Source organism: Gopherus evgoodei, unplaced genomic scaffold (assembly GCF_007399415.2).
Source record: "Gopherus evgoodei ecotype Sinaloan lineage unplaced genomic scaffold, rGopEvg1_v1.p scaffold_35_arrow_ctg1, whole genome shotgun sequence".
Classification (NCBI taxonomy): Eukaryota; Metazoa; Chordata; order Testudines; family Testudinidae; genus Gopherus; species Gopherus evgoodei.
In genome coordinates, this window is record NW_022060027.1 from 3,324,191 (window position 1) to 3,349,628 (window position 25,438).

The window sequence follows — 25,438 nt, forward strand, 5'->3', positions numbered from 1 at the left end:
ACGGCAGAGGGGACAAAGGGGTGTCTCAGATCTGGGGGTTCTCAGGAGCTGTGATGCAGCAGAGGGAACACAGGGGTGTCTCAGGCCTGGGGGTTCCTGGGGGCCATGATACAGGAGAGGGGAGACGGGTGTCTCAGGTCTGGGGGTACTGGGTGCTGTGATAGAGCACAGGGGTCACAGGGGTGCCTCACATCTGGGGATACCTGGTGCTATGATAAAGCAGAGGGGAGGCAGGAGTGTCTCACATCTGGGGATACGTTGGGGTTGGGATACAGCAGAGGGGTCACAGGTGTGTCTTGCATCTGGGGGTAACCAGGGGCTTTGATACAGTAGGGGAAGACGGGGTGTCTGAGATCAGGGGGTACCTGGACTCTATGATACAGCAGAGTGGACACGGGTTTCTCAGATTTGGGGGTTCCTAGGAGTTGTGATGCAGCAGAGGGGAGGCAGGGGTGTCTCATATTGTCACAGACTCCCAAGTCGTGCTCACTCATGGCCCCGTGCGGTCCATGGGAGGAACCCCCTTTCAGAGTGACATCCCTTCTCGGGGGTCCACTCTCTCTCAGGGGTTAAGCCCCTCCACCTCCTGTAGCCACACCTCTCTGAGCCTTAGCTCACCTGTCTCTTGCCATGGACCCCCTCATGGAGTCCACTCACTCTGAACCCTCAGGGCCTCCACTCCCAGAGGGAATAATGCAACCTGTTCTCTAGACCAGTTGTCTCCAAAGTGAGGTCTGCGCACCCCAGGGGTGCGCAAGAGGATCCTTGGGGGTGCGCAGCAGGAGGAGTGCTTTTTTTGCCTTTTTTTTTTTTTTTTTTTTTGCTTTGGCAAAAATGGTAGAGCCGGCACAGCTGGGGGGGGGGCGTGCTCAGATATTTTTACTGAGAGGTGTCCGCGATCAAAAAAGTTTGGAGACCACTGCTCTAGCCCAGAGCAACAGCCAGCGTAAAACAGCAGGGTTTATTGAGCGTTGAACCCAGCACAGGAAACTCTCAGGGCCTCAGGCCTGGCCTCCCCCAGCCCAGGACATCCCAGTCTCCCTGCATCCAGGTGGGCTCTGCCTGCCCCCCATCTCCAGCCCAGAGCCCCCCTGCTCCCCAGCTGGGCATCTGATATCACCTCCCCCAGGCCCTGCCTCTGTCCATTGTCTTCAATCCAGGTAAACAGAGTCACCTGGGCCTCTTCTCTCCTCTTCTGTCCTCTGGCCCCTCTGGCTGGAACCAGCTGGTTAAGTCACCGGGGTCCTCTCTTCGCAGCCCATTGTCCTCCCACTGGCCAGAACCAGCTGTGACCCCTGAGCTGGGCCTTCCAGTCCCCGGGTCCCCAGTCACTGGGGTCTCCATTCTCCAGGCCATTGGCTGGGGTCCCAGTTCCCTCGCTGGTCCTCTGTAACAAAAAACTCACTCTCCCCTCACCTCGTTAGACCAGTAACACCCAGGGAAACTGAGTCCCACCCCCTCTGCATGCAAACCATTGGAAAACCAAGGAAAAAACAAGAAACACCCCCCACTTCATCACACTCACATCTGGGGATACCCGAGGGCTGTGATACAGAAGAGGGGATCCAGGGGTGTCTCAGACCTGGGGTTACTGGGGGCTCTGATACAGAAGAGGGGATCCAGGAGTGTCTCGGACCTGGGGTTACTGGGGGCTCTGATACAGCAGAGGGGATGCAAGAGTGCCTCAGATCTACGGGTACCTAGGGGCTATGATACAACAGAGAGGATGCAGGGGTGTCTCAGAGCTGGGGATTCCCAGGGGCAGTGATACAGCAGAGAATGACAGTGGGGTCTCAGATATTGGTGTATCAGTGTGCTCTGATGCAGCAGAGGGGACAAAGGGATGTCTCAGATCTGGGGGTACCTGGGGGCTGTGATACAGCAGCGGAAGACACAGCATATCAGATCTGGTGGTACCCGAGGGCTGTGATACAGCAGGAGGCAGGCAGGGGTGTCTCAGATCTAGGTGTAACCAGGGGCTGTGATGAAGCAGAGGAGACCCAGGGTGGTCTCAGGTCTGCGGGTTCCTATGAGCAGTGATACAGCAGAGGGGAGGTAGGGGTGTCTCAGAGCTGGGGGTTCCCAGGGGCTGTGATAAGGTACAAGGGGCATAGGGGTATCTCAGATCTGGGGATACCCTGGGGTTGTGATACAACAGAGGGATGCAGGGATGTCTCAGATCTGGGGGTACCCAGGGGCTGTGATCCAGGAGAGGCGACTGTAGCCCAGAGAGGGAACTTAACTTTTCATTTAACGGTAACTTAAGGACTCCCCAGGCCTGTCGTTTGAAGTTTTATGGTCAGATTTGAGGCCTATGAGCCTTAGCATAAGGGGCCCAATGGTGATGCAGAGTTTTGGGGTGCTGACAACATTTTGGGAGGGAGGGGGACATCTGTACCAAATGATACCGGCCAATCGCAGGAACCCAGAACCGATACCATGTTGGGCTAATCTAGGAGAAAAACACCCTGTCTCCTGAGGGCGAACCCTTTTCCCAAAGCGATCACGCCAGAGCCCACCTCTGAGTCCTACCTGAAAACCCAGCGGCTGCGTTCACAAGGCAAGGCGGGGAGCATCCATTCCAAACTTTGTTAGGCCTTTCCTGGGCCGGGAGAAGAGCTCTGGGCAGCACGAAAGCACATCTTTCTCCCCGTCAGAAGCTGGTCTGGTGAACGATATGACCAGACCTGTCTTGTCTCTCAAATATCCTGGGACCAACGTGGCTGCAACAGCCCTATCTAGTAAAATGTTGCAGTGATAGACTATTACGCTGCTATTTGGTACTGTTCTGTGGATAGACACACACTCTTTCTTGGGGAGCTGGTGGTAGCGAAACAGATGGGCCATCCTACTCCGTCCCTGGCATGGCAGACGAGTCTGATAGTCTGGATCTCCCCCTTATGTGGTGGTCTGGGCTGGATGGGTTCTGTGGATATTCATACAAATGCCCACCTCTAACTTACTCACCCTAGTGATGTTGGGGTGTCCTTCTGCAACAGGTTAGTCTATTACCCATCTTCACTTAAGATCATCGGTATTAATTCCTTGCCAAGGCAAGTTCTGAGTGAAGCATTGGATTGCTTGGCTTCACTCACGTTGCTGTGATTGGGGTATTTGGTCCACTGGATGGGGGACATCACGTTTTGTGACAGGCGTGTGTAAGACCCTTGGATCTTGAAAGGTGTTGATCATTGTAGTGGTGGAGATATGGCTGCTGGTTTTGCATCGGTTGTTCTGGCCAGGCCTGGTGCTGCTTTGAGTTGGTGGGTCCTGGTCTGTGGGGAGCTTGCTTCTGCTGCTAAGCTTGGAAAGGTTAGTGAGTTGTTGGAAGGCCAGAAGAGGAGGTTCAGAAAAGATTTCTCTCAGGATGGGGTCCCCATTGAGTATGGGTTGTAATTGTGGGGTGTTAGTTTAATAGGCAGCAGGTTTAAAACAAAAAAAGTATTTCTTCACCCAATGCACAGTCAACCTGTGGAACTCTTTGCTGGAAGATGTTGTGAAGGCCAAGAGTATAACAGGGTTCAAAAAAGAACTAGATAAGTTCATGGAGGACAGGTCCACCAATGGCTATTAGCCAGGATGGGCAGGGATGGTGTCCCTAGCCTCTAATTGCCACCTGGTGTTGGCCACTGTCAGCAGACAGGATACTAGGCTAGATGGACCTTTGGTCTGACCTAGTCTGGCCGTGCTTATGTTCTTACCTAGGCGTGTGCAGTTGGGGGAGGTTTTATTTCTGTATTGAAGCAGGTTCCCTTGGGGTATTTGGCTCACCCGTTCCATGATGCAATCGACTTTTCTGGCGGAGTGTCTTTGTTTGGGGATGGTGGTTTTCAGCGTGTTAAGGTGAATATCCCGGACTTCCTTCTCGGAGCGTATTCAGCAGTATCAGAGTGCCTGGCTGTAGATAACAGACCCCTTGGTGTGTTTGGGGTGGTGAGTGGTTCTGTGATGGTAGCTGGAGTGATCCGTGGGTTTCTTGTATATGGTTGTCTGTCAGGTTCGAGTTGAAGAGGACCATGGTGCCCAGGAAGCTGATGTTAGTGTGTTCTAGGGATAGTTGTTGAAGCTGTGGTGGAAATTGACGAGGGAGTTTGGGCCATCTGCCCACAGGAGGAAAATATCATCGATGTAGCTCAGGTGCATCATTGGTTTTGTGGTGCATTTGTCCAGAACTTCTCCCAGGAGGTGGCCCATCCTCCCTGGGCAATTTATCCAAGTGCTTAACCACCCTGACAGCTAGAAAGTTTTTCCTAATGTCCAACCTAAACTGCCCTTGCTGCAATTTAAGCCCATTGCTTCTTGTCCTCCCTCCTCGTTGTAACAACCTTTTATGAACTTGAAAACTGTTATCACGCCCTCTCTCCATTTTGTCTTCTCCAGACTAAACAAACCTGGTTTGTTTTTTTCAATTTTCCCTCACAGCTCATGTTTTCTAGACCTGAATCATTTCTGTTGCTCTTCTCTGGACTTTCTCCAATTTCTCCACATCTTTCCTGAAATGTGGCACCCAAAACTGGACACGATACTCCAGTTGAGGCCTAATCAGCGCGGAGTAGAGCAGAAGAATTATTTCTTGTGTCTTGCTTACAACACTCCTGCCAATACATCCCAGAAGGACGTTCACTTTTTTTGCAACAGCGTTACACTGTTGACTCATCTTTAGCTTGTGATCCACTCTGATCCCCAGATCCCTTTCCTCCATACTCCTTCCTAGGCCATCGTTCCCCATTTTGTATGTGTGTAACTGATTGTGCTTCCTGAGTGGAGCGCTTTGCATGGGTGCTTATTGAATTTCATCTTATTGACTTCAGACCATTTCTCCCGTTGGTGGAGATCATTTTGAATGTGCACTCACCACTGACGCTAACCTCTCTGCCCAACCTTGTATTTAGCTGGGACTCTCTGAGTGCCTTTCTCAGACCCAGAGACAAGCTCTCTAGAGCTGGACGGCTGGTATCTTTCTCCAACAGAAGTTAGTCCAATAACAGATATTCTCTCATCCGCTTCTCTCGTCTCCATTTTTATGTGGCTTGGAGCGTCTGAGGCTTTACAAATGGTGCACTAAAAGTTGCCTTAAGTTTTACTTTCCCCTCAGTATGTTGCACTTTGGGGATCCCAGCCTCAATCCTCTTGATTTTGTTGTGCCTGTTGCTGGGACTAGACCGCTACAATCCCCCAGCTCTTTAAACTAGTAATTCATTGGAAATCAATAATAATCAATAACCACTAAAGAATCAGACACCAGGACGCAGGGATTTCTCAGATCTAGGGTTCCCAGGGGCTATGATATGGCAGAGGGGATGCAGGGGTGTCATAGTCCTGGGCTGCGATGGGGTCCTGATCCCAGTGACTCTGTGCCCGGGCAGTGCCTGGCGCAACAGGGCTAGGCTGACCAGACAGCAACTGTGAAAAATCGGGACAGGGAGTGGGGGGGTAAAAGTAGCCTATAGAAGAAAAAGCCCCAAATATCGGGACTGTCCCTATAAAATCAGGACGTCTGGTCACCCTAAACAGGGCCCTGATCTCTGTGATTCTGGGTCTGGGCAGTGCTCGGCATGACGGGGCCCCGATCTTGGTGACTCTGGGTCTGAGCGGCACCTGGTGTGATGAAGCCCCAGTCTTGGTGACTCTGGGTCTGGGCAGCTCCCGGCACAACAAGGCACCAACAGCACCAACCTTGGTGACTTTGTGTCTGGGCAGCACCCGGCGCAACAGGGCCCCAATCTCAGTGACTGTGTCTGGGCAGTGCTCTGGCCATCCCCCCGATCTGCCCCCACTGGGCTCTGGGGAACAGATTTGCCACAGTTCATGCATCCGGAAGCCGGGCCTCTGAGGAAAACAGCCTGTCCCAGGGGTGAGGAGGAGGATGTGCTAGTTGGGGTCATGGTGTGATAGTTGCCGACTCCCCTGTCTCTCTCTCTGTCTCTCTGCAGATTTCTCTCTCGGATTCTTTTATACGGATTGATCCATTTTTTATAACCACAAGAAGGAACCAGCTAACGGGGCCCAGATGCCCTGACCTCCCTCCACAACTCTGCGCCGTGTCAAGGGACCCTTCTGTCCCCGTCCCCCCCGCCACCCAGTGCCATCTGCTGAGCCCCTTCATTCTCCCTACCCAGGGCTGTCTCACGGGACCCACCATACCCCCGCTCCGGTGCCAGCTCCCAGTGCATCTTCCATCTCCCCACCCCGTGCCCCCACATACACCCCAGCTTCTTTTGGGGCCCCTCCACACCCTCCTCACCCCCACAACCCAGGGCTTCTCCCTGCCCCCCGTCTCCCAGGGTCCCCCCAATCCCCGCACACCATGTACCACCTGCTGACTGTCCTCCTCTGCGCTGCCCTGGAGGCTCTGAGCTGCCAGCCGGCCCTGGCGGTCCTCCAGGCCCCTCGTCTGGCCAACCACAGCCGGGCGCTGCCCAGCCTGCTGGCTCACCTCAAACGGCTGGCGGGGGTCAACAGCACGGGGGTGGGGGCCTGGGGGGGCCGGGCGGCCGAGACGTGCCAGGGCTACTACGACGTCATGGGCCAGTACGACGCGGCCTTCAACTGCACCACGGGCGGCTACCGCTTCTGCTGCGGCACGTGCCACTACCGCTTCTGCTGCGAGCACCGGGCCATGCGGCTGGAGCAGGGCCGCTGCACCAACGTGGAGACCCCCTTCTGGGCCCACACCCAGGCCAGCAGCACGGCCGGGCCTGGGGGCCGGGGGCCAGGGGGCTCCGAGGCCGCCCGCCAGCAGAGCAACAGCACCGTCTATGTGGTCTGCGGTGTCATCAGCTTCACCCTGGCCGTGGGCCTCGGCATCAAGGTGGCCTTCGGCAAGGCTTCCCGCCGGCCCCAGGGGCGGGAGATCAACATGCCCAGGTGAGGGGGGGGGAGAGTCGGGGGAGTTGGGAGCCAGGGGGAGGGGGCCATGGCTGGGAGAAGGGAGGGGGTCAGGGGAGGGGAGTGTCAGGGGTTAATGGTGAAGGGGGGAGTAGAGAGGCAGGGAGAGTTGGGGTGGGAGGAAGCAGGGGGGAGTTGGGGGCCGGGGGAGGGGGCCATGGCTGGGAGAGAGGAGGAGAGAGGAAGAGATTGGGGTGGGGGGTCAAGGGGAGAGGTGGAGGTCAGAGGGAGGGGGGTGCCGGTGTGGGGCATGGCAGTGGGGAGGGGGGCAGATGGGACAGTGTGGGGGGGGACCTAGTGATGATGCCAGGCGGGGCAGCCCCAGGGTCTGTCTGGGCCCAGAGCCCCCTAGTGGTCAGGCTGGGAGGCGCAAGCGGGGGCAGCCCCAGGGGCTGGGGAGGGGGATTGTGCCCTGGCTGGGGGCCGTGTTACTTGGGGGTGTCTAAGGGGCGCTGCCCCCCGCCCTCCCCAGGGCTCTTGTTGACATTCTCAGGCACCAGGCTGGGACCAGCTCGCGCTCCGAGCGCAGCAATAGCACCACCCTCAACTCAGCTTCCCAGGACAACGGCCCGGCCCGGCCCCCGAAGAACCTTTACAACACCCTCAAGCCCTGCCAGAGCAACCACGGTAGGGACCGGGCGCTGGGGGCGCTGGAATGCAGGGAGCAGGGTGGGGGGCTCAGTGGGGGTGCTGGGTGGCAGGAGTTGGGGAGGGGGGCTCAGCAGGGGGCGCTGGGCTGCGAGGAGAGGGATTGGGGCTCAGCTGGGGGCACTGGGCTGTGGGGAGCTGGGTGGGGGCTCGGCAGGGGGTGCTGGGCTGCAGGGAGGGGATGGGGGGCTTGGTAGGGGGCGCTGGGCTGCAGGGAGCGAGGCAGGGGTCTCAGCAGGGGATGCTGGGCAGCAGGGGGCAGGGTGGGGGGCTCGGCAGGGAGTGCTGGGCTGCAGGGAGCTGGCAGGGGTCTCAGCAGGGGGTGCTGGGCAGCAGGGGGCAGGGCGAGGGGGCTTGGCAGGGGGCGCTGGGCCGCAGAGAGCTGGCAGGGGGCTTGGCAGGGGGCGCTGGGCTGCAGGGAGCTGGCAGGGGTCTCAGCAGGGGGCGCTGGACTGCAGGAAGCTGGCAGGGGGCTCGGCAGGGGGCGCTGGGCTGCGAGAGGCGGAGCAGGGGCTCAGCAGGGGGTGCTGGGCTGCAGGGAGCGGGGCAGGGATCGCAGCAGGGGCCAGGGCGGGGGGCTCGGCGGGGGGCTCGGCAGGGGGCTGCAGGGAGCGGGATTGGGGCTCAGCAGGGGGTGCTGGGCTGCAGGGAGCAGGGCAGGGGGCTCAGCAAGGGGTGCTGGGCTGCAGGGAGGGGGCAGGGCGCTGTCTCCCCACAGCCGTATGTACTGTGTGTGTGCCCGCATTAGGGGCATGCACTGGGTATGTGTCTGGGATAGCCCCCATATTGCTGCCCACACCCTCCTGCCCCCCAGTAGCCCAGCTCCCAAACCCCCACCCCCAGCTGCTCCAGCATCAGCAGTTTCTCTTCCAAGGACACTGAGCAGATTCGGGCTGGGGGGTCTGTGCCAGGGGCTTGGACATTCTTGGGGGGTCCCTGGCACCCACTGACCTTGGTGCATCCCCTGCCCCACAGGCTGTTAACCCCTGAGTGCCTCCCCTGCCCTCCTGCCTCCCACGGGGAACACAGGCCATGCCAAGAGAGGCTGGGGGGATACGTGTCCCACAATCCTCTGCCAGCTGGGCAGGTGGGCATGGGGGTATTTGTTTGAGCACCCCACAAGGAAGCTGGATATCAGGGCAGATGAACCCAGGGGGCTGATCTGTGGGGCAAGCAGGGGGGGTCGGGGTGTGCGGCAGGGCAGACTATGGGGCCAGCATCCTAGGGCCGGCACTAGGGGGTTGGATCTGGGGATGACAAGGAAGGAGTGGATTAGTCGACTCCATAGTCAGTACAGCCCCTCCCAGATGCTCAATCCTCCCCCATCACCAAGGGGCCCCATTTCCCGATGGAGCCCCCCTGTGGGGAGAGGGGGGCGCATTGTCCATGGATTGGTCAGGCCGCCCTCTCCCTCTGCCAGGGCCCCCCGGGGGGTCGGCTTGCTGAGACCGAACAAACTCAGGTCACACCCAGGGCTGTTAAATAGGCCTGGGACTGGTTGGATAGGGGTCGGCACCCCCTGGAGGAGAGAGGCCCCACGCCCCATTCCCCGCCCCCCTGAGCCAGCCAGTCACTGCCCTGGGGCCGGATGGGAGCTGGTGCCCCCTAGAGGGGAGAGGCCCCAGGCCCCATTCCCTGCCCCCCTGAGCCAGCCAGTCCTCGCCCTGGCGCTGGATGGGAGCTGGTGCCCCCTAGAGGGGAGAGGCCCCAGGCCCCATTCCCTGCCCCAAGTGAAGCTTTGGGCAATGGTACTTGGGAGCCTGTGGTTTCTGGGCCCAGGCGCAGGCATTACCGCACAGGAATGGTGGGAGGTCGCGGTTTGCCATGGCAACCACTGCTAGCTGTCGTGGGGTGTCTGTGGCTGAGCATTCATGGCGGGGCTGGGGCGGGGGGGCGGTGGCTGAGTCATTCCCTCCCCCCCTCCCCAGGGGATCAGAAATCCTCCTTGAGGCATGTTCTGTTTAAGGGGGTTTATGGGGTCTTTGATGGGGGGATCTAAAGCAGGGAGTGGGGGGAGCAGAGAAATTGGGGATGGGTCCCAGCAGCTGGGGGGGCGAGAAGAGTACAGGTTGGGGGTGGATTGGGGAAGAGTCCCAGAAGCTGGGGGGGTGAGGGGAGTGCATGTGGGGGCAGATTGGGGAGGGATCCCAGCAGCTGAGGGGCAGGCCAGGGGGCATTAGCAGGGGTCAGGGTGGGCTGTAAGTTTAACTCCATCCTGCTGCTCCACATCGCCTCCTGTGGGGTGCGGGATCCCCCTTCACTTGCCAACCCAAACGGATGCCTTGTGCTGCCATGACATGGTGGCTGCACCCCAGAAGTGGCTGCATTTGGGAGGCAATGCAGCCCTTGATCTGCTTGGCACGGGGGCCAGGTATTTCTGTATGTTGGGAGGGGATGGAGACACCCCTGGTCATGAACTGAGGCACTTCTCTAGCACCCGTCACCGTAACATTTGGGCTCCTCCCGACAGGGCTCCCTGGCGCGGGCAAGTGGGGCAATTTGTCCCAGGTGCTAGGCCCTACAGGGGCCCCCATGAGAATATAGCATTCTATAGGATTGCAACTTTTTTTATGGAAGGGGCTCCCAAAATTGCTTTGCCCCAGCCCTCCTGAATCCTCTGGGCAGCCCTGCCTCCCGCTGTTCTCCTGACACACCCAGGGAGGTAGGGCTGTCATCCCCATTGTGCAGGGGGAAAACTGAGGCAGGTCCATGCAGCTGGGACTTCGGAGGCTGCAGCTCCATGCACGGAACAGGCAAGGGGACTAGAACTGCTCACTGTTCATGGGGTGTGGATTCATTTTCCAGGGTCGGCTCCAGGGTCTCCTCAGTGGGGGGCCACATGGGTGTTTTGGGGGCACTGGAGGTTCATTCGCCCAGAGCCCCAGCCTCAACCCCATCTCCCGCGCCTAGGAATTGGGGCCCATTGAATATTCTTTGGGGGGCAAATTTCCCATTTGTGGCCCCCTGCCTGTAATGCCAGCCCTGAGCCTTCCCTACCATTCCACACTCCCCTAGCAGAGCCACGAGAGAACCCAGGAGTCCTGGCTCCCAGCCCCTCCCCCGGCTCTAACTACTAGCCCGCCCTGAGCCAGGGGGAGAACCCAGGCGTCCTGGCTCCCGCTGGGGTGCGCCCTGGAAGTTGGGCAGCTTTAGGCGGGCCCAGGGAGACACCCAGTGGCTGTTTGGGGAATGGCAGGTTTCTTCATTGCTCTGCTGCAGAGAGTATCTGTCCAACCCTCCTCTGCACCCCCACATCCCCCCAATCTCTCCATCCATCCCTCCTCCCCCTGCACCCCCAGATCTCCCGATCTCTCCATCAATCCATCCCTCCTCCTGCACCCCCAGGTCCCCCCAATCCCTCCACCCATCCCCTGCACCCCCACATCTCCCCGCTCCCTCCCTCCATTATTCCCCTGCACTCCTGCAATCCCTCTATCCCTCCCCTGCACCCGCACCCCTGATCCCTCCATCCCTCTGTCCCCTGCACCCCAACATCCCCCGGATCCCTTCATCCATCCCTCCCCTGCATCCCCACATCCCCCTGATCCCTCCCTCCATCCCTCTTCTGCACCCCCACATCGCCCCACTCCCTCCCTCCATTATTTCCCTGCACGCCCAAATCCCCCAATCCCTCCATCCCCTGCACCTGCACCCCCAATCTCTCCATCCCCTTCACCTCCACATTGCCCCGATACCTCTATCCATCCCTCCCCCTGCACCCCAACATCCCCCAATCCCTCCATCCATCCATCCCGTGCACCCCCACATCTCCCCACTTCCTCCCTCCATTATTCCCCTGCACCCCCAAATCCCCCAATCCCTCCCTCCATTCCTCCCCTGCACCCGCGCCCCTGATCCCTCCATCCCCTGCACCTCCATATTGCCCCAATCCCTCCATCCATCCCCTGCACCCCAACATCCCCCAGATCTTTTCATCCATCCCTCCCCTGCACCCCCACATTGCCCTGACCCCTCCCTCCATCCATCCATCCCCTGCACCCTCACATCCACTGATCCATCCCCTGCACCCCCACATTCCCACTCACCCCAGAGGTGTCTGCCCTCGCACATTCCCTTTAAGGGGCTGGGTTTGGGTGGTGAGGTTTTGGGGGGTTTTGCCCCCAGACTAATCACCCAGCTTTGCCTTGCAGACAACATGCACCACAACTACATGCACCTCAACGTGAGCAGCCCGAAGCATCACGCCGCCACGCTGGGTAGGTGATGGGCCGGGGCGGGGGGCTCAGGGGGAGGGGGCCCCGTTTTCTCACCCGAGCTGCCCCATGGAATCAGAATCCTCCAGCCGGGAAAGGGAGTGGGGGCGGGGGGAGAAAAAATTGCCAAGAGATTTAATCTCTCTTTGCCCCTCCCACAATCCCCTCTTCCTGGCCCTCTCCCTCCTGACCCCTCTCCCCACACTCCCTCTTCTCCTCCCCCAAACCCCTCCCTCTACCTGTCCCCTCCCCCTCCCTCCTGACTCCCCTCCCCCCACTCCCTCTTCCCCCTTCCCCAATCCCCTCTTCCTGGCCCTCTTCCTCCTGACCCCTCTCCCCACACTCCCTCTTCCCCTCCCCCAAACCCCTCCCTCTACCTGTCCCCTTCCCCTCCCTCCTGACCTCTCTCCCCACACTCCCTCTTCCCCCTCCCCCAAACCCCTCCCTCCACCTGTCCCCCCCTCCCTCATGACCCCTCTCCCCACACTCCCTCTTCCCCCCCAAACCCCTCCCTCCACCTGTCCCCTTCCCCTCCCTCCTGACCTCTCTCCCCACACTCCCTCTTCCCCCTCTCCCCAACCCCTCCCTCTATTTGTCCCCTTCCCCTCCTTCCTGACCCCTCTCCCCACGCTCCCTCTTCTCTTCCCCAAACCCCTCCCTCTACCTATCCCCTCCTCCTCCCTCCTGACTCCCCTCCCCACGCTCCCTCTTCCCCTCCCCAAACCCCTCCCTCTACCTGTCCCCTCCTCCTCCCTCCTGACCCCTCTCCCCACACTCCCTCTTCCCTTCCCATCCTCTCCACTCTCTTTCTGCCCCCCCCCCGCAGACTGGCGAGTGCATCACACCCCCACATTGGGCCTGAAGTACAACTCACTCACCTGCTCCCGCTCCTTCCACAACCTCTCGCACCTGCCCCCGTCCTACGAGTCGGCCGTCAAGTCGGAGCTCAGCCGCTACTCCTCGCTCAAGAGGCTGGGTGAGCCAGGGGCCCTGCCACTAGGGGGTGCTCACAGCCCGACCCCACCGCTGCCACCAGCCCCTGGGGACTTGCCCTGGGGCCAGAGCTGGCCTGGGGGAGAATGGGGTCCAGGGCCTTTCCCCTCTAGGGGATGTCAGCTCCCATCCGACCCCGGGGGGGTGGGACTGGCTGGCTCAGGGGGGCGGGGAATGGGGCAGGGGGTCTCTCCCCTCTAGGGGGCGCCCTCTGTTCCCAGGACTGACTGGCAGCCTGCGGGTGAAATGAATTCACTCACAGTGGCCCGGTCCGGCCATGGAGCCTGTGAGTGTGCAAAGGAGAGTTGGTCACATTGTCCATTATTTCCCATCCCCTCTGCCCCTCCCGTCCTGCCTTTGCCCCTCCCATTCCCTCTGCCCCGCCCCTCCTGCCTTTGCTCCTCCCATCCCCCTGCCCTGCCCCGCCTCTGCTGCCTTTGCCCCTCCCATCCCCCTGCTCCGCCCCTCCTGCCTTTGCCCCTCCCATCCCCCTCGGTCCTCCCCTGCTGCCTTTGCCCCCCACCCCAGCGGAGAAGGACATGGACGAGCTGTACCTGAAACGGCGGCACCTGGCCGAACTGACGCGGGGCACGCTGCCCCTGCACGCCATGAAGATGAACTACGAGCGCTATGGGGAGGCGGCCCAGCACCCGCGACGGGTGATGTCCCAGGAACACATCCTCTCGGACGGCTACCGCCCCTCCCCCTACGACTGCCCCGGCCCCCGGGAGCGGGTCGTCTCCCACGAGCGGCTGCTCTCCCGCGAGGCCCTGCACTCCCAGGAGCCTCTGCTCTCGCCCGAGCGCCTGCACCAGGGCACGGGGCCCTTCCAGGAGTTGCGGCTGGGCCACCAGAAGGCCCTGTCCCAGACCAACATCTGCGCCGCCGGCACCCCGCTGCTCGAACGCCACCAAGGGCACAAGATGAACTCCCACCCCCCCTCCGCCAACGCCGCCCAGGCCGCCTGGGAGGTGGGCAGCAACCACACGGCCAGCCGGCGCCAGGGCTTTGGTGCCCGTCGCCAGAGCACCATCGAGCAGCTGCAATTCATTCCTGGGCACCACCCCAGCCAGCATCTCCGCACCGGGAGCAAGAACGAGGTCACCGTGTGAGGGCCCAGCTCAGGTGGACTCAACTTTCCAAGGCCATAGCTCTCTTCCTGCTCCTCCTCTGCGTCTTCCCCCATCCTTTACGTCTTCTTTCTTGGACTGGGCGGCCTGCCGGGCTTCAAGGCCTTTGCTGGGCTTTGGTGGCATCCGCCTTTGATGACCTCAGCGCCACGGGCCCTGTCAACTTTTGATGATGTCAGGGTCACGTTGAACCATCCACGCTGGATGACGTCAGGCCCTGAGGCCCTGTCGACGTTGGGTGACGTCGAGATTGCCTTGTCTCCATCCATGTTAGATGATGTCCACTACTGGTGACATCACTGCTGCAGGCCCTCTTGACTTGTGATGATGTCAAGATTGCCTTGGGCCCGTCCATGTTGGGTGATCTCAGCGCCACGGGCCCTGTCAACTTTTGATGATGTCAGCGTCGCGTTGAACCCATCCATGTTGGATGACGTCAGCACCTTGGAGCATGTCAATATTGGGTGATGTCCAGATTGCCTTGTCTCCGTCCATGTTAGATGATGTCAGTGCCCTGGGCTCTGTTGCCTTTTGATAATGTCAAGATTGTGTTGAGCCTCTCCAAGACTGATGACATCAGGGCTGGGGGCCCTCTCAACTTTTGATGATGTCAAGATTGCCTGGGGCCCATCCCTGTTGGGTGACATCAGCACCATGAGCCTTGCTGATATTTGATGATGGCAAGACTGTGTTCGACCCATCCACGTTGGGTGACATCAGCGCCCCAGGGCTCTGTTGACATTGGACGAGGTCATGATTGCTTTGGACCCATCCACATTCAATTATGTCAAATTGCTTTTGGCCCGTTCATCGACATCAGCGCTGTGGGCCCTGTTGATGGTTGATGATGTCAGGACAGTCAGGCCTGTCCATATGGGATTACGTCAGTGCTGTGGTTGTGTCAACATTTGATTCCATCAGGACCAGCTGTCCTGTTGACTTTTGATGATGATGTCAGCACTGGCCATCTTTGATGACATCTGCACTGTGGCCCTTGTCTATGTGTCATGATGTCAGTAAGTACTACCAAGCCTGTCAACCTGTGATGATGTAAACACTGTGGGTCAACCTTTGATGATGCCAAGAGGGCTCTCAACCTCTGCCATCAATACCGTATCCATCTCATGACATCGACACTGTGGACCTTGTCGGTGATTGATAACATGAGTGCTGTGGGCCTTGTCGATGTCTGATGACATCATCGCCATTTCATAGTCTCAACACTATGGACCTCGTCGACCGTGGATGATGCCAGTATCCTGGGCACCAGCCTGTTGGTTTTGACATCAGACCAGTGGCTCCATTGCTGATTGACGATGCCTGTTCACTGGACTTTGTTACTGATGATGTCACAGTGGTTGGCCTGGTCAGTAGTTGAGGAGATCAAGCCCTGCCAGGCCTTGACAACCCTTGATGATGTCATCACTGCGGACTTTGTCGGTGATGGATGATGTCAAGATCATTGGGGTCTGTTGATGTTTAAGGTCGGCCCTGTTGATAATTCGGTGATGTCAGCACTGTGGACCTGGTTCTTTTTTTTTGATGACATCAGCACTGTGGGCCTTGTCTATCTTTTGATGATGTCAGTGCTGTGGACCCAGTCCACTTGTTGATGATGTCACTGCTGTGGACCCAATCCCCTTTTTTATGACATCACAACTGTGGACCGGGCCTGCTTTTTGATGCTGTCGCCTCCAGAGGTGCAGCCCCTTCTTTTGAGACTTAGTCTGCTCTGTGATGTCACACCCGCTGGCCCCATCCGTTCGATGAGGATGCCACGGTGCCTTCCGATGACATCACTGCTCTCCTCCAGCAGGCCGGATGCCCTCCGGCGCCGGGGTGGGAGCAAGCAGCGGCCCCCTCATCCCGGATCTCATGGCCGGGGCTGGGAGCTCATCACGTGGGCCGTGGTGCGGCCAAACCTCCACTTCCATCCCATCCCACCGCTGCCCCCCATGTACATATCTTTATATAGCGCTCTCTGGTTTCTCTCTTCCAGTGCTTCGGCTCTTTGGATTTCCAGCCCACTCCACTGCCATGGGGCTGGGGAGCGCCAGCCCCCACCCCTCCAGCACACGTGAATGTAGTTTGAACAGCCTCCGCTCTTTCGAACCCCACCCTTCTCTCCCCAAGATGATGGGTCACCCCCACGCTGCGGGGGGACTGGGTCTTCGTATTACGCCTTTTTCTTTATTTCTCTTCTGTTTCTTCGCGGGCCGCTTGCTAGGCCCTGGGATCTTCGATCTCATCACCCACTAGAGTTCTGATGGGTCTCAGCCTCAAATCTTTTCATCCCTTCATCCTTGTTGTGCGCTCCGATCCCTCCCATCCGATGCCAAAACACGTTCCTCTTCTGCACTGCGGTATGCCTACGGGGCATGGCCGGCTGCTACCCATACAGAGGCGCTGAGATGGGGTCCTGCCGCGCTGGGCGCTGCACAGGTATCGTCTCTGAGAGCGGAGGCCCGTCAGGCCAGGCGCTGCCCAGACACAGAGTCACTGAGATCGGGTCCCCATTGCGCCAGGCACTGCCCAGACACAAGCGTCATCGAGATTGGGGCCTCATCGCTCCGGGCACTGCCCAGATACACGCTATCTGTGTCTTCCTCACAGAGTTCTCCATCTAAACGTATCAAAACCAACTGGAACCCAGGCTATCCCGCAGGGTTCCCTCTCCCCTTCATGGCTGTACCACAGATAGTGGCTTATAGGCCACGTACCACCGTAGTTCTTTAGCCCAGGCGCTACACAATCTCATTCTTCCCCAAGGCATTAGGAACTCCCGAGGGCCTTGGCATGGCTTCTGGTGCAGAACGTCCGGCCTTAAATAAAACCCCTCTCCTCACACTGGCTCCTGACGTCAGGGGATTCTCTGCAACCCTGGGAGGCAGTAGCTTAAAAACCAATACAAGGAGCGGCTTTACTGCTATATGGTTAGTCTGCGGAACTCCCCACCACAGGATGTCACTGTAGCCATAAGCTTAGGCGTCTTCAAAGGATCAGCTTCTCTAGGGGTGACTGTGACTCACAGCAATTCAGCTGGTCTCTCTGTCGCAAATCTCTTCAGCCGGGGTTATAACTCAAGAGCTGAAATCATTTCAAGCCAACCCCCTGGGTGGGTTATTCCGTATCTGGGATGTGTTGTCCCTTCCTCTGAAGCAGGTCTGTAAAGACTACTGGTGGAGACGGGATACCGGGCTAGATGGGCCTGCCCCATTGGTCAGTTGTTAGACTCCTGTGATTTGGGTGAAGGGTGTGCTTCGGTGTTTGGGGTGCCTGTCTCAAGCGCCTGATTGTGAGAGAGGCGGGTGCTCAATGGTGCCAGCTAATTGGGAATGCCTTGGTGGCATCCGGAAATCACAGGAACAGAGGAAATTGACTGGAGCCGATTAATGGGCCCATCTGGCCCATCCCATCTCTGACTGTGACCAGTATCGGATGCTTCAGGGGAAGGTGGTTAAAGCAGAAGGTTTGAGGAGTCAGGACTCCTGGGGTCTATCCCTGGGGAGGGGAGGGTTGGGGGGGGAGGGGTCAGGGTGTCAGGACTCCTGAGTTCCATTCCCCCTAAAACCAGTTTGATATCCCTTCCCATGTTACGATCCCGCCGGATAGTCCTGTTCTCCATAGATTCTGGGGCCTGCTGAGATCGCCTAGTCTGGCCCCCGGCTTAACGCAGGCTGGACCTGTCCACTCCCCTTTTGAACCGCCCTGAATTCTTGGTCTCAATGACTCCCTGTGGTGGTGAGTTCCCCAGGCTCGATCCACATCATGTGGAAAAAAAGCATTGCCTTTAACTCCCATTGTCCTTCGAGCCAGTCTCTCTGGCTCCCCTCCCCGCCCCCCCTTTCAAAACACCACCCCTGCCACCTGAAAAGGCCACTCCCTTTAAGGGTCAGGCTGCAGGACATGCCTGGCGGGGGGGGGTTAGGATTTGATTTTTTAGGGTTCCCTTTCGAGGGGCAATTTTCTCTCTCCCTGCCTGACCATCCAGGGGTGGCAAAGCTCTAATCTTTCCTCTCCGGATGGGGAGCCCCAGCCTCCAACCTTCCCCTCCCCAAGCTCAATTCCTCCCCCCTTCTCAGGATCTTTGGGTGAGGTCAGCTGGGCTCTGCCCCCTTGACTTCACTGGTGCCATAGGGCATGGAATAGCCATGGTTCAGGACGCCCCGGCACTGACCCACATCTGCCCCTATGGGTCCCAGGGGGCAGGGAATAGCCACAACTCAGGGCACCCCAGCCATGCCCCCGATCTGCCCCCATGGGCCCTGGAGGGCAAGGAATAGCCACAGTGTTGGATGCCCCAATCTGTCCCCTACTGCCCACCGGGGGCGCAGCACCCTCACCCTGGCCCCACGCCGGCTCAGGCAGAGCAGGACTCCTCGTGGGGGCTGGACTCCGCTGGGGCCCGAGCGTCTGCCGAGGCAGGGTGTGGAGGGTTCGGGGGAGAAGCTCGGGGGATTTCTGCCCCCCAACACTGGCGACGGCAGCACAAGCCATTCCTCCGTCCCCCCACCCCTGCCTCCACACTACATTGTGTTCCTGCGATCTGTGGGGGACCCCCTCTGCCCCCCCATTCCTTCCCATCTCCCTCCTCAGACATCCCCCCCGCCCCCGCTGAACTCGAATCAAGGGCTAATGTTTCCTCTTCCTCCCCTCCTCACCCCAGGGTATTTTCGTGTTGGGGGGGGAGCGGGTTGGGGTGGGGAGGGTCAGGGTTTTGTTGCTGTTGTTGTTGTTGTTTTTTGGAAGCGTCTCAATGCAAAACTTTCCCCTGATGGGGGGGACCCCAGGCTTGGTGGGGAGATCCCCTGGGTCTGCTGCCCTCCCCCCATCTTGGCTTTGGGGGGCAGAGGGAGCCAAGCCATTGGCTCCATTCACCCTGCCCTTTGCCCCCCAATTTGAGCCATCACCACCCCCCAAATAATCCCAGGGATTTTGGATCTTCCCAGTCAGCTCAGACCCAAGATGGAGTGCGGGAGTGACCAGTTTGGGAGACCACCATGGGCCTCCCTTGTGTGGCCCTCCTGGGGGGGGTGTCACAGAGTGCCCCCCTTCGGTCCCATGCCTCCAAGCATAAGCCATAGTTGACCAGGTGTGGGTTGGGTCCCTGGATGAACAGCCATTTGGCCAGGACGGGACCCAGCACCCACTGTCAGAGGAAAGGTGCAGAGATGTGAGGGGACTGGTTGCGGGGGATCCCTAGTCACCCCACGTTGCTGGGAGCTGGGGGGAGGGTGGTCATGGGAGCCTCGGGGGTTGTACAGAGAGGATGGGGGCAGTATGGGTGGGGGGTGGGGACATGGTGGGAGGTGGGAGGGGAATGTGGCGGGAGGTGGGAAGTTGGGAAAAATGGGATGGCAGAGGTGGGGGGGTTGGCAGGAGGAATGGGGGGGGACAGGGGAGGTGTGTCAGGAATGTGGGGGATGGCAGGAGGTTTTAGGGGATGGCAGAGGTCGGGGGGTCAGTGGGAGGTGGCGGGATTGGCAGGAGAAATGTGGGGGGACGGGAGGTGTGTAAGGAACGTGGGGGACGGCAGGAGGTTTTGGGGATGGCGGGAGGTGTGGGGGGATGATGGAGGTGGGGGGCTTGGCAGGAGGAATGTGGGGGGACAGCCGAGGTGTTTGAGGAATGTAGGGGGGGATGGCGGGAGGTGTGGTGGGATGACAGAAGTGGGGGATGGCACAGGTGTGGGAGGAACGTGGGGAACAGCGGTTGGGGGTTGGTGTGAAGTGCGTGAGGAATGTGGGGGGACAGCAGAGGTGTGAGGGGTCGCTGGGGGGTGCAGGGGTTGGCAGGAGGTGGGAGGGGCTGCGTGGGTTGTATATGAAGAGAATGTGTGTATGGGGCGCATGGGAGCCGTGCCGGGTTGTGCCCGGCTGTGGGCATTGGGTATGTTGGCACACGCACAGCGGGATCCGGGGAGGCTGAGCAGGGATGCAATGTGTGTTGCCTGAGACCCAGCTCTCCCTGCCCCTCGCAGGGCCAGGGGCCTGTACCCCCCGAAGAGCAGAACCCACCAGCCGGGCCAATCCCCCCACCCCATGCTCAGCACTCACTCCCCATCGGAGTCCATGGCACATCCTCCCCTCCAGGGCAGGGCCATGTCGCTCCTCCGCCCCGTAGCCCAGTTCTGGAGAACTCCCGGCCTGATGCCGAGAGGCACCCAGGGCTGGGCCGTGTCGCTCCTCCGCCCCATGGCCCGGTTCTGGAGAACTCCCGGCACGATGCCAAGAGGCACCCAGGGCTGGGCCGTGTCGCTCCTCCGCCCCATGGCCCGGTTCTGGAGAACTCCCGGCACGATGCCAAGAGGCTGGTTCTTCAGCCCCCGGGTGTCTTGTTTTGCATTTTTTTTAACAGAAAAAAATAAATAAAATGGTGTCTTCTATTTTTAGAACTGCGACTGTTTTGACCAGTCGCATCACACACGCTAAGGGTTAAGCCATAGGCTCTGACTGGAAAGCCCAACCTCGGCTTGCGAGGCGCCCTCCCCCCTCCTGATCGGCGCTGACTTCAGCCCCGTCTCCTTTGCCGGCCAGCAGGTACGGTGGTGCCTTCCGCGAAGTTCTGTGCGATCGGATGGGCACGTCGGCCTCCCGGCTCCCACGCTCAGGGTGTGACCGGCCTCAAAGCTGGCCTGGGCCTCGCTTCGTGGCCGCCTGGCTCTTGTCGCTCCTCAGGAGTCCCTACTGCATGGGAGCTCCCCCAGCCCGGCAGAACGAGGCGCATGGTGTCAGCGCCTAGCGGTGCATGTGGGTGGGGGGCCTGGGTCCTGAGCCCTGGGGAACGGCTGTATAAACGGCCCATAACAAGGGTCATCGCTGAGCGGCTTCTTACTGCTTGTTCACCCTCTGCCATTCATGGTCTGTTAGGCACTTGGCAGCGCGCTAGTGGTGAGCTTGTGTGTCTCAATAGTCATTTGCTATTCACTCCTCCCTGTCCCCCGTTCACTGCTCACTGTTCACTTCGTTATTCACTTCCAGTATCCCCGTTCACTGCTCACCATTCACTATTAGTCATTTGCTATTCACTCCTCCCTGTCCCGCGTTCACTGCTTACTTCGTTAGTCACTTCCAGTATCCCCGTTCACTGCTCACCATTCACTGTTAGTCATTTGCTATTCATTGTTCAATCTCACCATTCACTGCTCACCGTTCACTATTAGTTGTTTTCTGTTCACTATCCCTGTTCACTACTGTCTGCTCATTATTAGTTATTTACTATTCACTATCCCTATTCACTGCTCACTATTCACTATTAGTTATTTGCTATTCACTGTTCACTGTCCCCATTCATTACTCACTATTCACTATTAGTTATTTGCTATTCACTCTTCCCTGTCCCCCGTTCACTGCTCACTTTGTTAGTCACTTCCAGTATCCCCGTTCACTGCTCACCATTCACTATTAGTCATTTGCTATTCATTGTTCAATCTCACCATTCACTGCTCACCGTTCACTATTAGTCGTTTTCTGTTCACTATCCCTGTTCACTACTGTCTGCTCATTATTAGTTATTTACTATTCACTATCCCTATTCACTGCTCACTATTCACTATTAGTTATTTGCTATTCACTGTTCACTGTCCCCATTCACTGCTCACCGTTCACTATTAGTTATTTGCTATTTGTTGGTCAATCTCACCATTCACTGCTCACCGTTCACTGTTAGTCATTTTCTGTTCACTATCCCTGTTCACCACTGTCTGCTCATTATTAGTTATTTACTATTCACTATCCCTATTCACTATTAGTTATTTGCTATTCACTGTTCACTGTCCCCATTCATTACTCACCATTCGCTATCAGTTATTTGCTATTCACTGTTCACTGTCCCCATTCACTCCTCACCGTTCACTATTAGTTATTTGCTGTTCGTTGTTCAATCTCACCATTCACTGCTCACCGTTCACTATTAGTCATTTTCTGTTCACTATCCCTGTTCACTACTGTCTGCTCATTATTAGTTATTTACTATTCACTATCCCTATTCACTGCTCACTATTCACTATTAGTTATTTGCTATTCACTGTTCACTGTCCCCATTCATTACTCACCATTCGCTATTAGTTATTTGCTGTTAACCATCCACATTCCGTACTCGCTGCTCACTATTAGCTATTTGCTATTCACCGTTCACACTCCCCACTCACTGCTCACCGTTTCACTCTTCACTGTTCATTGCCTGCTATGCAGTTTGCACTCTCAGATATTGCTCACTATTCTTTATTCACTATTTGGCCCTCGTGTTTCACTCCTCGATAGACATTATTTCCAGTTCACGGTGTAGCTCGCTCTCTGCCGTGCACTGTTCTTCTTTCTCTTGTCACCGTTTCTCATTAAGACCCTCTCGTTCCCCGTCCGCTGTGCTCTGCACACGATTCCCTCTTCATCGCTCACTCTTCCCTGTGTCTTCGGGCTAGTTCTCATTCCTTTGCCGCTCTTGGCTCCTTGGCTGCCAGCTGCTACTCGCCAGTGGCCGTTGGCTCCTCCTTACCTGCCCGGCCATTTCGAGAAAGGCCCAGGAAGCCAGCGGGCAGCCAATCCCACGCACCGCGAGATCAACCCACTGGGGAGCCCTGCCATGCGCCAACGGGCAGAGTGTCCTGTGACCAATCACTTGGGCTCCTGTAGCTCAAACCCAGGGAAATCAGGGCCAAACCCAGGGGAACAGGAGGGGCCTTAGCAGCAGGTCGTTCCAATAACCAGCTGCTGAGAACGGGGAACCCATTTCCCCTGCCGCGTGTCGACTTGTCTTTGGCCAGCAGAGGCTGCGGTTCCTGGTGTACCCCGAACGTGCCATCTGTGAACAAACAGGGGAGCGCTGCCCCCTGCTGAGCCCCTGTCCTGCTCCCCACAGCACAGCACCCGCCACCCCACATTATAGCACCCTCTGCTGATCCCCCACCCTGCTCCCTGCAGCCCAGCACCCCCTGCTGAGCCCTGGCCCTGCTCCCCGCAGCCCAGTGCCCTCTGATGAGCCCCCTGCCCCACAGCCCAGCACCCCCTACTGAGCCCCCCACCCCGCTCCCTGCAGCACAGCGCCCCCTGCTGAGCCCCCGCCCCACGCCCCGCAACACAGCATCCTCACCCATATTATAGCACCCTCTGCTGAACCCCCACCCTGCTCCCTGCAGCCCAGCACCCCCTGCTCAGCCCCCCGCCCTGCTCCCCGCAGCACAGCGTCCCCGCCCCACTCCCCACAGTATAGCACCCTCTGCTGAGCCCCCACCCTGCTCCCCACAGCATAGGACCCCCTGCTCAGCCCCCTACCCTACAGTAGAGCACCCCCTGCCCCAGACCCCTCAGCACAGTGGCCCCTGCTGAGCCCCCCCCTGCTCCCTGCAGCATGGCGCCACCTAGCACCACACTGGGGTATCGGGGCCTGCACAGACTGCCTGGGGAGTGCGCCCCCTAGTGAGCAAAGCGCCCATGTAGCCTGGTACCCTGCCCTCTCTCTGTTGCCCCCAAATACGATCCATGGGCCCATCTAGCTCAGTATCCCACCCCCTGCCAGCCCCCTCCAGAGCAGACCCGTTGGCCCATCTAGCCCAGTCTCTGACCCTGGCTGATCCCACCTCTGGCAGTGGGCAGCACCTGCTGCCTCAGAGGTGGGTACAAGGACACCCCCAGTGGGCAGCTGGGGAGCAGCCTTCCAAACCCCAGTGCAGCAGGCAGAGTCGGGGGTGGGGGGGTCACCCTTCTGGCTCTGAACTCCCCCTGGCCTGGCAAGGGGGTTCACGTGCCTTTAGGTCACCGTCTGCGACCGCCTACCCCGGCAGCACCGGGGTGGGAGCCCCATCCAGCTGCAAAAACAACGCAGCCCCTGGATCGCACAGAACTCGGAAGGCGCCAGAACCAAATCAGGTTAATTTAAACGGAATTTCAAACAGAAAAAAAACACACCCTAATAATGAATAATAATCAAAGTAATTAACTACCGACTCAATGAATCAGGGGACCACGCCAGCGGGTGCGGCAAATCTCGAAGGACTCTGGGCTTAACCCATAGACCAGTGACTTCATATGTATTTAAAGGAGAAATGAAGTTGTTATAAAGTACCCGGGAATTGCTGTAATTTTGGGATTTTGAATAAACTGATGTTTTCTGCTGCTGGTTATGAGTCCTCCCTGCGCTGTTACTCACGACAACGTGCAGACGCGGCCCCTCTAGGGCGGCGGGTGGGGGCTGGTTGTATAGGGACCCCTCACCTGCCGCTGGGATGTGTCCCCTCTGGGGTGGGGGTGGGAGCTGGTTATACGGGGGGACCCTACCCAGCGCTGAGATGTGGCCCCTCTGGCATGGGAACGGGGACTGGTTATCTGGGGACCTCTCGCCTGGCGCTGGGATGCGGCCTCTCTGGGGCAGGATGTGGAGGCTGGGTACCTGGGGACCCCTTGCCCAGCGCTGGGATGCGGCCCTTCTGGGGCAGGATGTGGAGGCTGGGTACCTGGGGACCCCTCACCAGGCACTGGGATGCGGTACCTCTGGGGTGGAGCGCGGGGGCTGGGTACCCGGGGACCCCTCGCCTGGTGCTGGGATGTGGCCCCTCTGGGGCATGATGTGGAGGCTGGGTACCCGGGGATCCGTTGCCCGGCGCTGGGATGCGGTACCTCTGGGGTGCAGCAGGGGGGCTGGGTACCCAGGGACCCCTTGCCCGGCACTGGGATGCTGTCCCTCTGGGGTGGAGCATGGGGGCTGGGTACCCGGGGACCCCTTGCACAACACTGGGATGCGGCCCCTCTGGGGTGGCACATGGGGGCTGGGTACCCGGGGACCCCTTGCCTGGCGCTGGGATGCGGCCCCTCTGGGGTGGCGCATGGGGGCTGCTTACCCGGGGACCCCTCGCCAGGCGCTGGAATGCGGCCCCTCTGGGGTGGCGCATGGGGGCTGGTTACCCGGGGACCCCTTGCCTGGCACTGGGATGCGGCCCCTCTGGGGTGGAGCATGGGGGCTGGGTACCTGGGGATCCCTGCCTGGCGCAGAACAGCAGCAATTCTCCACAGGCCCGGCCTGGCAGGATGGATCTGCCCAGCGGGGGATGTGGCCAGGACTCGTGACTGTGGCGCTGCCAGCTGGGCACCCAAGGGTGTTTTATGGGGCACCCCGAATACCAGGCCTTTGGCTTTATTATGCTAAGAGAAGGGAACAAGGGCACCCCCAGCCCCGCCCTGGGGCATCAGGCACCCCCTCCCCAGCCCTCTCTGGGGCACTATAGGGCTCATGACACACACTGAGCCTCTGGGGTGACTCAGGCGGGGCAGGGAAGGGGTCACAGGGCCACTCTCCTCTGGAATTTGCCCCCAGGCCAGGCTGAGGTGGGGTGTCTTCATTCCTTTGAGTTAGGGTGACCCTAATTCTCCCCCTGCCCACAGTCCCAATTCCATGAGCTGATTGGCTGATGTTATATTTGCATGGAGAGTTTGCTCCTTCAGCTCTGATTGGCTGCTTGCGCTGCCATTTTCAAAAAGGGTAAGGGAAGTCCCGCCCCCTCATCTCAGTTTTTTTTAAAAGGTCGCGCCCCTGGGTGGGAAGTGGATCGTGTCCGGCCCTCCCAGTTCCGCGCGA

General features: G+C 58.9%; 1 protein-coding gene across 2 annotated transcripts; it reads left to right on the forward strand.

The window, feature by feature from the left end:
- Positions 1–6,502: 6,502 nt before the first annotated feature.
- Positions 6,503–17,361, forward strand: SHISA7 (shisa family member 7). Of its 2 annotated transcripts, none has more exons than XM_030544861.1 (6): positions 6,503–6,867; positions 7,361–7,515; positions 11,688–11,753; positions 12,577–12,726; positions 13,272–15,357; positions 15,873–17,361. In XM_030544861.1, the coding sequence occupies exons 1-5, from the start codon at positions 6,524–6,526 to the stop codon at positions 13,853–13,855; spliced, it is 1,299 nt and encodes a 432-aa protein (XP_030400721.1). In that variant the 5' UTR covers positions 6,503–6,523; the 3' UTR covers positions 13,856–15,357; positions 15,873–17,361. The 2 variants fall into 2 exon arrangements, with proteins under 2 accessions (XP_030400721.1, XP_030400722.1); XM_030544862.1 differs by having other exon boundaries at positions 13,272–15,340.
- Positions 17,362–25,438: the final 8,077 nt, after the last annotated feature.